The sequence below is a fragment of the Enhydra lutris genome, unplaced genomic scaffold, assembly GCF_002288905.1.
Source record: "Enhydra lutris kenyoni isolate GAN:26980312 unplaced genomic scaffold, ASM228890v2 scaffoldscaffold45, whole genome shotgun sequence".
Lineage (NCBI taxonomy): Eukaryota > Metazoa > Chordata > Mammalia > Carnivora > Mustelidae > Enhydra > Enhydra lutris.
In genome coordinates this window covers 3,531,835-3,547,794 of record NW_019154129.1, presented here as the reverse complement: position 1 = coordinate 3,547,794, position 15,960 = coordinate 3,531,835, and the positions used below count along the sequence as shown (strand labels likewise).

General features: G+C 48.8%; 1 protein-coding gene across 1 annotated transcript in view; it reads left to right on the top strand.

Moving 5' to 3' along the window:
* Positions 1-11,625, top strand: part of LOC111156183 (uncharacterized protein C16orf45 homolog) — a 105,935-nt gene extending 94,310 nt beyond the window's left edge. The window contains exons 4-6 of the mRNA XM_022516903.1: positions 6,536-6,650; positions 7,899-7,981; positions 10,371-11,625. Of these exons, the coding sequence (XP_022372611.1) occupies positions 6,536-6,650; positions 7,899-7,981; positions 10,371-10,483 (311 nt within the window). The 3' untranslated portion in view covers positions 10,484-11,625. The remainder of the gene's footprint in view (positions 1-6,535; positions 6,651-7,898; positions 7,982-10,370) is intronic.
* The last annotated feature ends 4,335 nt before the right edge of the window (positions 11,626-15,960 follow it).

Here is a 15,960-nt window from a genome sequence, read left to right as displayed (position 1 = left end):
CCTGGCCTCTGAAAACAGGGTAGTACTAGTCACAGCCCTTAACTCATTGGGTATAAATCTCCTTGTGATACATTGAACATGGCAAGCCATGGGCTTAGCTTCACATCTGGTCCAAAATGAAGAGTCCAGTAAGTATTAATGATTACTACTATTACTATTCTGTTTAGGGGTGGGTAGAGTATGGGGGTTACAAGCTCTGACTTTGGAGTCCAAACTAGATCTCTCGATTACTAATGAATGACATGACCAGAAACAACTTACTCCACCAAATTCAGTTTCCTCGCCTGTCAGCTGGGACAATAATGGTATCTACCTCATAGGGTCGTTGTGGAATTGACTGAGAGGAAAAACATGTATGGTGCTAGACACAGTTCCCATCCTTTAGTAAGTGCTTAAAGAAATTGTTACTGTTGTTCTTGTCATTAACTGAACAAACTTGTACCCACTTTTATATTTATACACTAATTCTTTTTAACCTGATAGTAGCAAACCTATTACCTTTTGACCTAAGTTCCTTTTTATGGATCATAATTATCTTTTCTAAACCTACAAATATTTAATGAGAAAAGTGGCATGTTCAAAAAATTTTTATGAAATCTCTTTTATGTCTTAAGATGTTGCTGTATCTGCTTTGGTAGGTATTGGGTTGGAAAATATGGTTTTGCTTCAAGTATATGGAATAAAGCTAGATACACACACACACACACTCAGACACACACACACTCACAGACACACACACACAGTGTCTACTCCTGACTCCTAATTTATTTTTTTTATTTATTATTATTTATTTGACAGACAGAGATCACAAGTAGGCAGAGAGGCAGACAGAGAGAGAGGAAGGGAAACAGGCTCCCTGCTGAGCAGAGAGCCCGATGCGGGGCTCGATCCCAGGATCCTGAGATCATGACCCGAGCCGAAGGCAGAGTCTTAAACCACTGAGCCACCCAAGCGCCCCCTGACTCCTAATTTATTTGGCCTCTTTTCCCAAGAGAGCTTTCCCTGCCCTCCAGGCTGGCTTAGGTGCAGGAATGAGGGCCTGGCAGGTGCTAAGGGAAGGTGTATTGGGTGCAGAAAATAACCCTGTCTCAAGAATCTTGCCTTAGGGAACACCTGGGTAATTCTGTCAGTTAAGCGTCTGCCTTTGGCTCGCGTCATGATCTCAGGGTCCTGGGATCCAATCCTGCATCGGGCTCCCTGCTCAGCAGGGAGGCTGTTTCTCCCTCTGCCTGCTGCTTCTCCCCTACCTGCCTGGGCTAGGTGCTGGTCACGTGACAAAGACAAAATGATTCCCTGCTCCAGCCACTCACAACTCAGTGGGAAGATGGGGCTTGGCGCTCAGTGGTACCAGTGAGTGGTAGCTATGACTGGTCAGAAAGGACAGTCGAAGGGGTTGTAGGTCCAGAGGCGCCTGGGTGGTTCAGTCATTTAAGCGCCTGACTCGGTTTCAGCTCAGGCCATGACTGCAGGGTCGTGAGATCGAGCCCTGTGTGGGGCTCCATGCTCAGCGGGGAGTCTGCTCAGGATTTTCTCTCTCCCTCTGCCCCTCCCCCCACCCCACTTACGCACACTCAATATCTTTCTCTCTCTCTCTCTCTCTCAAAAAAAGAGAGAGAGGATGCATTATGGAACCGAGCACTGTTCTAATGCCTTCTCACTAGAACATGTAGGGCTGGGCCATTCTTTGTTGAGGCTGGTGGGGGGCCTGTTCTGTGTGCTGTAAGGTACTCAGCAGCAGCACCCCTGGCCTCTACCCACGAGATGCCTGTAGCAACTCCCTGCTCCACAGCTGTGACAACCAAGGATGCCTCCAGGTGTTGCCAAATATACACTGGCAGATGGGTGCAAAATTGCCACCTAAGGGCCCTTACTTATATTTTTAAAGATTTTATTTATTCATTTGACAGAGGGAGAGCACAAGCAGGGGGAGTGGCAGAGGGGGAGGGAGGAGCAGGGAGGAGCTCCCTGCTCAGCGGGGAGCCTGATGCGGGGCTCCATTTCAGAACCCTGGGATCACGACCTGAGCCGAAGGCAGACACTTAATGCCTGAGCCCCCTGGGTGCCCCGAGAACCCCTACTTTAGAGTCCAGGTCCTGGCTTTGAATCCATGCTGGCCAGACAGGTGGCCTTCATGCGGCAACTTAATCTCTCTGAGCCTTAACGTTCCTTGTTTGCAAAATGAGGCCAAGAATGCCAGCCTCCCATGGTCGCCGTGCAGATGCTGTGGGGTGGGAGATGAGAAGCGTGGGAGCGCTCGGTCCATTCCTCTTCTGATGGCAGGGCGGGCGTAAGGGGCCAGCAGATCCTCCGGACGCCAGTGTCCCAGTGATCACTCACCAGGTGCCAGGCACGGTGCGGGCGGACAGCACTCAGATACCGGGCATCTCCTCGAGGGACCAAACTCTTCTAGGATGGCTTGTCGACACGGTTGCATGACTCGATGGGGGACTTGTAATGCAACGTGAACTATATCTTGAGAACACCCCTACCACAGAAAGTCAAATGCCCGACGCAAAGCATCCAAAGAAGGGAGCAAGAAGAACAAGGTCCAGACAGCACCTGCTAGAAATTCGATCCTGGGAGTGCAGAGCTCTGGCTTGGGTCATTTCTTAGAGCCTCGAGTGACTGTAAGGAACACCCAGGGTGTAGAGGCACCCCTGAGGACGGCCGGTTCTGCTGTCCCATTTCTATATCCCGCCAAGAACCAGTTTCAAAGGTAGAAAAACCCACCCCAGCTGATGGCAGCACTAAATGGGCAATTACTGGAAGGGCAGAGGAGGCTTCTGGAGCCCTGGGCCTTTGCATGAGCTCTCTGTCAAATTCCCTCCAACAGCATGAAACAACCCAAATTGATTCTCTTAGTTCTGGAGACCAGAAGTCAGGAATCTGGGCCCTGCTCCCTCCGGAAGCTCTAGAGGAGAATCCTTCCTTACCTCTTCCCACTCCCAGTGGCTGCGGGCGGTCTGTGGTGCTCCTTGGCTTGCGGCTGACTTGCTCCAATCTCTGCTTCTCTCATCCCATGGCTTCTTCCCTGTACATCTAGGCGTCCTCTCCACGTCTCCCAGGACAACTGTCATTGGATTTATGCTCCCCCTAGTGAATATGATCTCATCTCACTAAGTACATCTGCAAAGATCCTCTTTCCAAACCCAGTAAACAGGACATTTTGGAGGGGGAGGGGGATACTATTCAACCTAATACTGGCCTGAAGCTCAACCCAATCTCACAAGGGTTCGGAAACAAGAAAGTTGTTAGAATATTCCCTTCCTGTCTGTCTGTCTGTCTTTCTCTCTCCGCCTCTGTTTCGGATGAGTCAAGCAAGCCCACTCTATCTCCCTCCCATCATCTTCTCACCCAAAAACCCAACTATTCTATGTTTAGCAGAACTCGTAGGACACACAGATTAGCATAGCGTATCCTTCCTGTAAACAGATCCTCCTAGTTCCAGTAAGACCCCTTGTCACACATCACTTGCTTGAGAAACAGTGACGAAGATTTACGATTATCCAGAAGGACCAAAACGGTGGGAGCAAAGAAGAGCAGACGGTCTTCTCTGAGCACTGACCCTCTTGCCTTCTCCTCTCTTTCACAGCAAAAACAAACAAAAACAAAACAAAACCCCAAAAAACCAACTTTTAGGGCCTCAGTGTCTTAATTTTCAGCCTCTGAGAACTCTGATGGGCCTAGCAAGGGTTGATTTCCAGGATCACTTTTGGCTCAGCAGAACACATGGGAGCTCCTGAGGCAAAGGAGACATGGGTGTGTGACCACTGGACCAGCCAGGGCCACCTCAGGCCTCAGGGGCTCCAGTCAGGGCCATGGAAGCTTCTAGAACACAGGTGGAAATGGATGGGAGCAGGTGTTCTTGGCTGACGCAGTCCCTGGGATGCCTGGCTGACCCAGAACAGGGACTAGGATGAGGAGGACAAGGTCAGCCAGGTCACCAAAAAATCCAGTAACCATGACAAAGAATATATTAACGCAATATTTAAAATACCAAAATAGGGGTGCCTGGGTGACTCAGTTGGTTAAGTGTCTGACTCATGATTTAGGCTCCAGTCATGATCTCAGAGTCATAGGATCGAGCCCCGCATTGGGCTCTGCACTCACCTGGGAGTCTGCTTAGGATTCTCTCCCTCTGCACTTCATCCTACCCACATGTACTCTCTCTGTCAATCTTTAAAATAAAGTAAATAAATCTTTTTTTTTTTTAATTTTAAAATACCAAAATACACACACACATATACACACACAATCCATGATAAACAAAATACCAAAAATTTAAATTAAGATCAGTACCCACACTCAGCAGGCAAAGTCCAGGGATGCCAAAACATGCAGCGCAGGGGGGCGTCCCACGTGAAGAGTGCCTTCCGCCTGAAATATCATTGACTATCTGGCTAAGAATCATGGGTTGATAAGGTCATGGGACCAGTTAGTAATAGAGCTTAGGTCCTCAATGCCAGTTCCATTGACTCCCCCAGGAAATCAAGTTTTCCCAGTGACCTTTGTGTAGAAATTCACATATTAAAATTTTCTTTCTTCTTCTGCTTTCCTACTCACCTCTCCCTACCTTCTCCTCCAACTCTTTGTTGAGTCTTTCTGTGTGTTCCCTGGACCAGGCCAAGTGTTTAGATGGATTCAGCTGAGTGTAGGCAGGGGAAGAAACAGTGCTCCTGATGACACATCAATAAAAGTATCAAGCAAAGAGATCACTGAATGGCCAAGAAATTCACACCTCTCCAGCCAGGGTCAGAAGATCATTCACCAGCTCCCCAGTGGTGGATGCAGATATCTGGCTGGAGAGAATGCCTGGGGCCTTCTCTGCCTTGAGGACTCCTCTGGGACAAGCCAAGATATGTCATCTCACCTCCACTGCCCCCACTGCCTCCTCAGAACTGGAGAGGTCATGGCACCTTCCCCTTGGACATAAAAGTAGTGTCTCCCTCATACGGTTGTCGGAAAGGACTAAAGTTGTAGTTCTCAACCAGGGGTGATTTTGTCCCCCCTCCGAGGGACACTGGACAATGTCTGGAGGCATTTTTGGTTGTCACATCTGGGGTGGGGTACTGCTGGCCCCTAGTGGGTAGAGGCTGGGCATCTGGCTAAACACCATGCAGTATACAGGACAGCCTTTGCAACAAAGAATGATCCAGTCTCGAATATCAGTGGTGCTGGTTGAGAAACAGGACTAAATGGAAACGACAAGCTCATGGAAATACAAATATAACAGCTGCAATTTATGAAGCACTTCTCATTTGTACACTTAAGCTGAGATTCGCTTTTCGTTCATTAAATAAGTATTTATTTCTTTTGTACCTGATTCAGTAAATATTTAAGAGAGGAGCATTTAGTCATTAAAACAACGGTGACGATATACAATAATGGCTTATAATGGAAGAAGCTGACAGTTCATGAGCCCTTACGAGATACCAGGCAGTGAGCCTACTTTCCTTGGTCTATCTCTCTTAAAATTTGCAGCAACTTCATGATCACCTATGTTGAGAGACTGGATGCCCAGAGGGGTTGAGGGACGTGCTGGAGTTGCACAGCTAGGGAGAGGAGAAGGTAGGGTGTGAAAGTAGGACCGTCTGGTTCTATAATGGGCGCTCACAACTGTGTTGGGGTGACAGGCCAGAGAGTCCAGCTAGGAGGGCACACATGGTCCAGGAAGAGATGGCCTGGGCTAAGGAGGTGTGCTGGAGAAGATGAGAAGCCCAGTTGGAGAGTCACGTTGGTAGGCATGTGGAGATGTTAGGAATCAGGTGTGTGCTGCCAGCAAACGGGGTCAAGCTGGCAAGCTGGCAATTCTCATTGGCAAGTAGGTGGATAATGTTGGCAAGCAAAAGGATCACATCACCAAGCAAGTGTTGGTGCCTGGAGTGGTGAGAGGTGCACGGAGGCAGTTGGAAGATGCCTGGTAGGAAGTGGGGGTGCCTAGAGGCAGGTGGTTGATGCCTGGGGGCAAGTAGGTGGTACCTAGAGGCCAGTGGGTGGTGTCTGCAGACAAGTCGCCCAACACTTTTCATCTTCTGAAGGGGCCTGGGCGGAGGGAGCAGAAGCAGGTTCAAGTTTCTGCCTCCTTTTCTCAGTCATCTCTAGCCCTGACTCTTTTGTTTTCTCTTTGGCCTTCTAGGCCTTGGTATCTGGGACAGGACAAGAGCCATCAGGATGGATGATTTCCTTGTACACATTGGTTGGCCCTGGCTGTAGAGTAACTCCCTCCTACACCCCTGCCTGGGCCCTCGGAGCCCCTTGCCTTCTGCATGAACCCCTTGTTGCATCATTAACCACCTCCTAAGTACCTGCTGCGGGCCCAGCTCTGTACTAAGCCATTCACTAACACCGCTGCCTTTAAGCCCCACCATGTGTCTTTACAGGAAAGGAAACTGAGCCTTGAAGAGGTCCAGTTGCTTCTTCAAGTTCACCCAGCAAGTGACATGGCAGAGCCGGGATCCCAACCCAGGCCCCTGGACTTACATGCTTCTAGCATTTGCACTTGACAGTTTCTTTGCTGGTGTTTTCTTTTTCCCAGAAAAAGAAAAGACCAAGCTGCAAAAGCAGAGAGAGGATGAGCTAATCCAGAAGATCCACAAGCTGGTGCAGAAGAGAGACTTTCTGGTGGATGATGCAGAGGTCGAGCGGCTAAGGTGAGTGGGCTCCCATCTTCTGCTGCAGGGACTCATGGAATGGCCTGACAGGTGTGGCCTCAACAAATGCTCCCACATACTGGATCCAAATGAACCCCCAGCCTTCTCGTCTGAGGACCTGTTGCACATCCCAGGGAAACTGGAATCCAACTCCAGAAAGTCTTGCAAAGGCCTGTGGGTCCTAAGACAATGTTACTTGAGGAGGTGACCAGGGAGCAATTATATCACATGACACATGGCAGAGCCTCCTACGCATTCTCTTCACTGACCTTTCTCCCAAGGCAAACTGGTCATCAAGGCCACTTCCTGAAACTTCCATGGGTTTCTACAGAAACCCTGCCCCTTGGGCTGACTTGCTTCCTTGCCTGCCCTCTCCACTTCCCGACTTTGTTCTATTCTCCTGCCCCCCCCAAAACCCCTCACCGCCCCACACCTTGGTGGCTCCAGCACCACTCCCTAGCTCTCAGGGTCTCCTATTTGCAGATGCATCTGCCACTTGATCTGGACAACCATGGGCACTGGAGGCACAGGGCACCCACTCAAAGGAAAGGAATGTTGATTCTTGAGTATGTTTGTCCTGGAGCCGTGCCTTTGGAAAGCCCCACAAGGACAGAGGCTCACAGGTCTTCTTCCAACCTAGGAGGCATCTAGCTCTTTATTGTCTGTGTCCTCCTGGGTCCTCTGAAGGCTGGAATGTTCCTCGCCTGGCTCAGCCAGGCTGGGCCTGCTGACTTGTTCCTGATGACCCTTGGAAGAGTTTAGGTGAATTGCTGATACTTACCACAGACCTCATGGGAGCACAGATGTGTAGGTGACTTAAGGGTACAGGGTCAGGAGAGGTGTTATTCAGCTCACTGAAACCCCTGCAGAGGCTGGGTCCTAGCATGGCCTTGCCTTTGCCCTGGGATCTCACCCAGGCCCCAGGGAGACAGTTACTCCATTATTGATACATGTCTGTGGTTCAGAGTAAGTTCTTCAAATGCAACATGCATACACCACTGACACATAACACAAAAAAAAACATGGGCACACCACCCACGCATAAAACAGAACATACATTCCCCATCCACATGTAACATGCAGTATACACGTATCAGCCGCACATAATACACAGAAGCATACCCACACCAGCCACAGAGCCTGATGCGTGGTCCCACACACTTAACCTCTGGCCCCATTTCCTCAGTTTCTTGGTGCTTTCCTTGCTTACTCTACTTCCCTCTTGTCTTTACATGCCTGTCTCCACAGGGAGCAAGAAGAAGACAAGGAAATGGCGGATTTCCTGAGAATCAAGTTAAAACCTCTAGATAAAGTAACCAAATCTCCAGCCAGTGAGTGCCTACATTCTTCTTCCTCCTTCCCCCATTCAGGAGAAAAGGAAATTTTAAAGAGGTCTGGGAGCCAGAGGGGGGACAACAAAATACTTTCTAGAGATCAGACTTGGGCACATGATAGCAGCAGGTGGGGCCTGCTTCATGGGCATGCCTCCAGGGAAGTTGCCCAGGCCCCGATGCCCAGAAGGGCACTGTGCTTGTTTTCATGGTCTTCTCTTGCTATGTTGAGGTTCTTAATAGTTCTGGAACAAGGGGCCCTGCATTTTCATTTTGCCTGGGGTTCGGCAGACTGTAGCTGGTCCTAGCAGCAGCTGTCTCTTATCAATCGTAGGTTTGGAGGATTTCTCAGGAGTTGCATGGCCACTGAGGCAGAACGGTGGGGGCTGAGGCTCAGGGAAATCCAGCCTCTGTTGATAATCAGAGCAAAAAGTTTCCATGTGAAACAAGTTTGGGAAATGATACATATTTGATCTTCTGTTTGGTGCCAATATTTATTAGCCTATAAAAGTGGTAACAGGTTCTGCTTCTCTTTGTTGACCCAGTGAGGCTACGTTTAGTTATAGGAAACATACTCAATTCAAATTTACAATAGCACAAAGGGGGATTTGTTGGAAGAAGTGCAACAGGAACCAGCTTCGGGGACTAGACACTGTTAGAATGCCTTCATTTTCCTTCTGTTTCTATTTCTGCCCCTCCGCATATGTGAGCTTCATTTTCTCCTACTACATGGATGGGCCTTCTTCCTGGGGCCTGAACTGCAGAACCATAAATTAGCAGCAGCAAGACAACACCATACATTCTCTCTCCTGGTATCCAAACACATCAATCACAGGGGAATACTCTGACTGGCCCTTCTCGGATCATGTTCCCACCTCCTAGGCCTTCGCCGTCATCAAGAGGCTGGGATGCTATGATTGGCCAGATCTGTGTTGCATGCCTGCTTCTGTAGCCCCAGAGACATCAACTGTTATCAGAGTGAGAGGACTGGAAATCTTGCTAGGAAGATAAAACCCAAAGGCCACCACCATTTACTATGGCCACAAACCCAGTTTTCCTTGACCATCTATTAATATCCCATGAAATGTGGGGTAGAGTACAAGGGAATAAAGAAAGAAGAAGGTACCCTTCTTCAGGCCCCTAATATCACAAGGCATATGGTCCTTGCCTAAATCCAGCATCCTCAGTGGACTGTCTCTTTCATGAAAAGCCAATCAGAAAAAGTCCACCTAATGGGAGAGAGGAGGAGCAAGGAAAGCACGGTTATGAATAACAAAAAGTAATCTGGCAAGAAATCAAAACACCCAGTTTTTTGTACCCCATGCAAAGGGCCAAGTGTCCAAATTTGCACAAATCTTCTAGTGCTGGGATCTAAAGTTGAAAAATTAAAACTAAAAAAAAGCCACTGAAATCTCTGGGGTCCCAGCAAAGCAGATGCAAAACTGCTCAGTGAGGACCTTTCTGCATCCCACAATACGTAACCCACAGTTTTGGAAAAAAAACAACAACAAACAACTCTATGAAAATGAACTGTTGATAAAAATTTTAAACCCATAAAGAACTGAACCCCATGAGTGGAGTCAGTAGATACCACAAAAAGAATGTCTTCCCAAGAACTGGAGATAACAAACTATCTAAAAGAGATAATAAACTAAGTATATTTAAAACGATGAAAGAGATAAGAGAAGGGGTAAAACCCAAAATGAAATAGCAGGATGTCATGAGAAAAGAATTGGTAGATTTGCAAATAATTACATTTCTAAAAAAACTGCCACAGAAGTAAAAACTTGTAGATTAAACAGAGCTGAAGGGAGAATTCATAAATTGGAAGACAGAGCTGAGGAAATTAACCAGCATGTAACACAAAGAGACAAAGATATGGCAAATGTCTTCCAAAACATGGAAGAGAGAATAAGAAAGTCCAGCTTACTTCAAATAGGCATTCTAGAAGGAGTGATAACAGAAAACAAGGAATTTTCTGGAAGGATAATGTATGACCAATTCCCAGAATTAAAAGACATGAAACCCCAGATTAAAGTGACTTGGACGATACTTCCCATTTATCCATTCACCAAATACTTTGAATGCCAGACCCTGTGCCAGGCTTGGCAGATACAATGGCGAAGAGAACTGAATAGGATAAGAGCTAAAGGCTGTGACTGGAAGCTGAGGACTGAAAGTCAGGGGGCTCACAGGGAGGTGGGAATAGTTATTGGAACCATATAAAACACATGCCAGCTCTCCACTGCACCTAATCTGTAGAGCTGGAGCAAGGCCTGGCTAGGGGTTGGGATGGGACAGGGGCTGCTGATGGTCGGGGCTCTCCTTATGTCACCTCTTCCTCTCTCCTTTTTCCCCTATCTCTTTCTGTGCCCCTATCCTGCTGCAGGCTCCCGAGCAGAGAAGAAAGCAGAGCCCCCACCTAGCAAGCCCACAGTGGCCAAGACTGGGCTGGCACTCATCAAGGATTGCTGCGGGGCCACCCAGTGTAATATCATGTAGCCCCCCAATGTGGGGTGCCCCCGGGGCCACGGGGACCCCCCTCCCACCCTCTTGTCTTCATAGCCTCCATTTCACAGGGGCCCAAGAGCTCTCCAAGGCGGAAGGGGTTGAAGGCAAGCCTGTGACTGCCGCCAGGGGCCGTGGGCGTGGCGGGCGGGCCCGGCCGCCCTGTACAGAGTGTAGCAATAGGGAGTCCCTCACTGTCGCATGGCCCCCCCCAGAGCATGCCAAACCCAGGAGTCTGTCTCACTGTTTATCCAACCACCAGGAAAGGTCCTCCCTTGAAAAAGTGTATCTCCACTTCTATCTATCTATATCTAACCTACCGTGTGAATGAACTGGGAGAGGGGCATGATCCCCAGGTGTGTATAGTCGTGACTTTTCAACAATTTAGCACCATGTTGGACACATCCCCCATCCACCCTTCTAGCTCTGCTATCAGGCCTGCCCTGGATGGGCACAGCTCCCGTCTCCCGTCTGTCCTCTCCCAGGGGCTGTGCTCTGGAGGGCTCCACACAGCCCATGCGTCTTGGAGACATGAGGGCCCATCTGTAAAGACTGAGTTTGTGTGTGGTGTTGTGGTTACGTCTCCTGCTTCTTCCCCTCCTGTGTCTGGGCATGGTTCACATCGGGAGTGTGTCCATTTGCTCTTGGCTCTTCCTTCCCTTGCAATGTCTGCCCCAGGTGTGTGGAGCAAAGTGGGGATGAGGGCCTGGGCTGGAGCACAACCAGTGCTCAGAAGAGGTAGCAGAGTGCTGGGGGCTCCAACACCAGGCATGGGCAGATGAGAAGGGAACCCAGAGCAGATGCTGACTCAGGCGCTCTCCACCCACTGGGGGCCACTGGAGGGAGTGCCAGCAGGACACCACTCACCAGCCTAACACGAAGACCTCCGGAAACAGCAGCGGCGGGCGGGAGAGGTGGCCTGACCCAACCGTGTCCCATCATTTGGTGGTGTATTTTAACCAGCCTAATAATTCCACCTGTGTAACTTGATGTACATTTGCAACAGCCAGCCCGGCACAGCCCATGTGACCTCTCTGTGCATGTGTGTGTTGTGACCGGCCTAACGTAGTTAGCGTAACTCAAGATTCGCTGATGCGCAACCATCCATCAGAGAAAATAAAAATGGAAACCACGTACACGGGATTTTTAACGTTTTTTACTTTTTCCTTGATTATGGAAGTTATCCACATACCCAGTAAACCTTTTAAAAGTATAGAAAGTATAAAGAAGTTTCTCGTTTTCTGTTTGTATCTCCCACAAATTTTCCAACTTGAGACCACGCTGCCCTTGTGGCAGATTTTCCTTCATGCAATTTTTTTTCCCCAACAATCAGCATCATATTGTACCATTTTATAACCAGTTTCTTTTTTCATCTGGTGTTATATCACTACCATTTTCCCACATCATTAAGACCTCTTTGTAACATTAAACACTCTTTACAAATATTTGTAATGGCTGCTTAGTAATCCATCTTGTAGGTATGCCATAATCTATCTAACTAACCCTACCTTACTATCGGACATTTAAGCTGCTTCTACTTTTTCGGTATTATCAAGAATGTCATGGGGTACCTGGGTGGCTCAGTTGGTTCGGTGTCCAACTCTTGGATTTTGGCTCAGGTCATGATCCCAGGGTCCTGAGATGGATCCCAACGTCAGGATCCATGCTCAGTGTGGAGTCTGTATGTCCTTCTCCCTCTGCTCCTTCCCTGCTCGTGCTCTTTCTCCCTCTCTCAAAGAAATAAATGAAATCTTAAAAAAAAAAAAAAGAATGTTAAGATAAATACCATGGGGAACAAAGCTTCATCTGAATTTCTGATTTTTCCTTAAGACGAAAGTCAAGTTCTTAGGATCACCTTTTTCAAAAACATTTGTGAATGTTTTTCAAGTTATAGCAGCTTTGCCGTTGACACACAGTATCTCAAACTGAGGACCCCAGAGCCTTGGGTTCCCTGGCCCTTGCAGCACCCCCTCAGTCCCTCCCACTGTTTCAGATGTGTTTGTGCCTTAGTCCAAGCTTTGGCCTGCACACACTTCCTGCCATTTTGAAGCCGAAGAGGCTGCCATTGGCCACTGCCTGTGCCACCACGCCGGGCTTAGGGGACCCCATGGCCTCCTTCACTGCCCTAGACCAAGCATGAAGTCAGACTCTGTGAGCTTCCCAGGATGCTCCCATAACATGGTACCTCAACCAGGTGGCTGAAAACAACACAAATATATACCTCTCACAGTTCCGGAGGCCAGAGGTCTGAAATCAAGGAGCTGACAGAGCCATGCTCCCTCTGGCAGCTCTTGGGAAGCATTCTTCACTGCTTCCTACTCCTGGCAATCCTTGGCTTCATCATCCCAGTTTCCACCTCTGTCCTCATATGGTTTTGTCCTCTGTGTGTCTGTGTCTTATCCTCTTCTTATAAGGTGCACCTTAAACCCAGGGTGCTTTCCTGTAGATCCCTAGCTTACTGACTTCTGCAAAGACCCTATTTCCAGATAAGGTCACATCCTGAGATGTGAATTTTGGCAGGGGGACGGGCAGGAGACATGCTCTTCAAGCCACTCCATGGATGCTTCCCACTCTTGTAATAAAAACCCACAGGCTGCGAAGGGTCTGCTACTTTTCTTTCTTTGTAGAAAACATGGGTATTGAAGGCTTGACCTCAGACCAATTAGAGAGCAGTTACTCACTGATCTAATGAGCCAAAGGAGATTGAAGGCCTCATAAAAATTCTGCCTCTAGTACATCCCCTGAGCCCTGAGGTACACCGAATTTATGTTCCTGCTATTTCTATTGATTTGTTTTCAACAAACAAAAAAAAACCCCACCATTTATTCAGGCTTTCACACAAGAGCCAAAGAAAGTAATAATTCAAGATGTTTCCAGATCACCAGGGCTGCCTGTAAAGCCAGGAAACCTTGCAGACCCAGACTCACTCATTTTGGAAGCTGGAGCGGAAAAGATACAACAGGAGAAACGTTTACTGAGAGCTACGTGGGCCTAACCCCAGAGGCAGATGTTCTCATCACTTCTCTACAAATGAGGAGGTTGTCCCAAGTCCTTTGAGCAACGCCCTATGGATTGTTGGTGGTGGAATCATCATTAATCCAACCTTCTCCTGTAGCCTAAGAGGCCTTTGTTTTCCCATCAGAATTGAAACAAATCTCTCCCATCACCAACCAACCAACCAACCAACCAACCAACCAACCAACCAACCAACCCTCCATCCCATCTTCCCCTGCAGCCACTATCTCTCTGTCCCTCTTCATAGCCTTACATGTTGCGAGTTATCTGCCATCTTGCTATCTTCATTTCCTCATCTCTAGTCCCATCCTCACCCTATTTCAACTGGTTTCTGGCACTCTTTTGTCCCTGACCCCTCTCACTGGGGATGTCACCATGGTATGTAGGGAAAGAAAAATCCTTTCCTTTGCCTGTCTCACGTTCTCCAGATGGAGTCCTTTCAGTGAGATGGGCCAAAGAGAAGACCGAGAGAAAAACAGGCAGGAGTGTATGAACACAGGCACTACACAAGTACATGTGGGGGCACTGGACAATCAACAATCCAACGAGGTCCTTGGAACTTGAACTTACATACGGCCTGAACTAAAAGGGGAAAGGGTTCTGGGCTTCCGGGAGGGTAGCAAGTTATGGGAAGAGGACCCAGAAAAGTATGGTAAACAAGGGTTGTGTGGTTAGGTTTGTTATGCAGATGTAAGACCTGCCTTCTCCATGGATGAGACTCCTCCTCCTGGTGTGGGAGAGGGAGACACCTTTTACAAATGGGAATTTCCTTTATAAATGGAGCTCTCCTTTATGAAAGGAGTGCTTTCGCTGCACTTGTTGGTTCTCAAGGAACTTTAGCTCAAAATAATCCATATGCCAAAAGGGCATGACTTTGGGTGGCGTATCCTGGCACCCCGCATTTATGTCCCATCCATGCAGTCAGCCCTCAGGCTAGCTCTCTGAGATGTGTCATGGCCCAGTTACGATACTGCCAAAATACCCCATCTCAAGGCGAACCGCACCACCCAGGAAGACCTCTCTTCAGTCTCCTTTCTCTCTTCCTTGACCTCAGGGCCTGGCCCTCAGCATTCTGCTCTTGCCCGCTGGGGGCCTTAGAAGGCCTTTGCCCCCAGACTGCTCCTGGATTCCTTCCTTCACCTAGAATAGACCTTTCTCCTGTACTCAGAACCACTTTCCCCACGGCTTCCTAGACTCTCCATTTGAAACCAGAAGAGGCACATCAAATGTGACATGTCCTAAACGAGGGGCCAGAGAACCGTCCCCTCACCTGCTTATTGTAAACTGAGTTTTATTGGTGGGTAACCAAGAGCAATTGTACATATATTGTCTCCGGCTGCTTTTGGGGCTACAAGAGCCTAGCTGAGTACTTGTGACAGAGACCCCATGGCTGGCGAATCCTAAAATACTTATGGTGGCCCTTTAAGAAAAAGTTGGCCAGTCCCCATCCTAAGCTGCCTCAGTTTCCCCTATGTTTTCCCATTTCAAGAAAGGTTATCACAGGAGGTGACCTGGACTCATCTGTTTCTCCTCACATTCCCCCAGTTCCCAAGTCTTTAGCTTTTGCCCCCCGAGTCTCCCTAGAGTCCGTGCACACTGCCATGCTCCCAGCGTAACCGCCATCCCCTTTTGCTCAGTCACCCACAGGAGCTCTGAACCGGCCTCCTTAGCACCTGGTCATGCTCCACACCATGGCCGGCTGCTTTTCTGAGTAATACAAACCTAATTGTCATTCTGCTCTTTAAAACAGTGCCTGTGCCTTTAGGTTGAAATCCACGTTCTCTCGCGTGGCTAAAAAGGCCCTCTGCACTCGGACCCTCCCTATATCCCGCTTCATCTCCGCTCGCCTGTTGTGCAGGGCCACCAAAGCTTTCTTGGGTTTTTATAGTTCTTCTGGCTATGCCGACTGTTAGCCTCTCTCGCGGGCCCTCGTACGTTATTCCCTGTGCCAAGAACTTCTCGGATTCCCTGCCAGTTCTTTCTCTGATCTATCTGTGCGCCATGCTGAAGCCAAAATGACCTTCCTAATGGGCAAATCTGGCAGGTCTCCAGCTCTCCCGCACCTGCCCCCCAACCCTTGTGGTCGAGCCCTGGGGCTGGGGCCTGGTTTGCAAAGCGGTTTGTGAACCAGCATCTCCGGGGCCTTCCCTACCTCCTTCCTCCCCACTCCTCCAGCTTCTCACCCTTGCTCACACCATCGTTTAAGGGAACAAACATAGAAGCAGCTGGGGAGGAAGAAGGAACACCTGGTGGTGTCAAGGCGGGGGTTCTGTAGCATCCGACTTGACCCACACATCGCGTGGCTTTAAAAACTGTGTGAAAAGGGCCCAGGGGACATGGCAACAGGATGGGGTTGGTGTGAGCAGTTTCAGCAAGGGGCTGGCCCAGAAGTCAGATGCATCAGGCAGGAGAGTGCCCCCTCCCCCACTGTTCCATTGCATTTCCATGTGACAAAT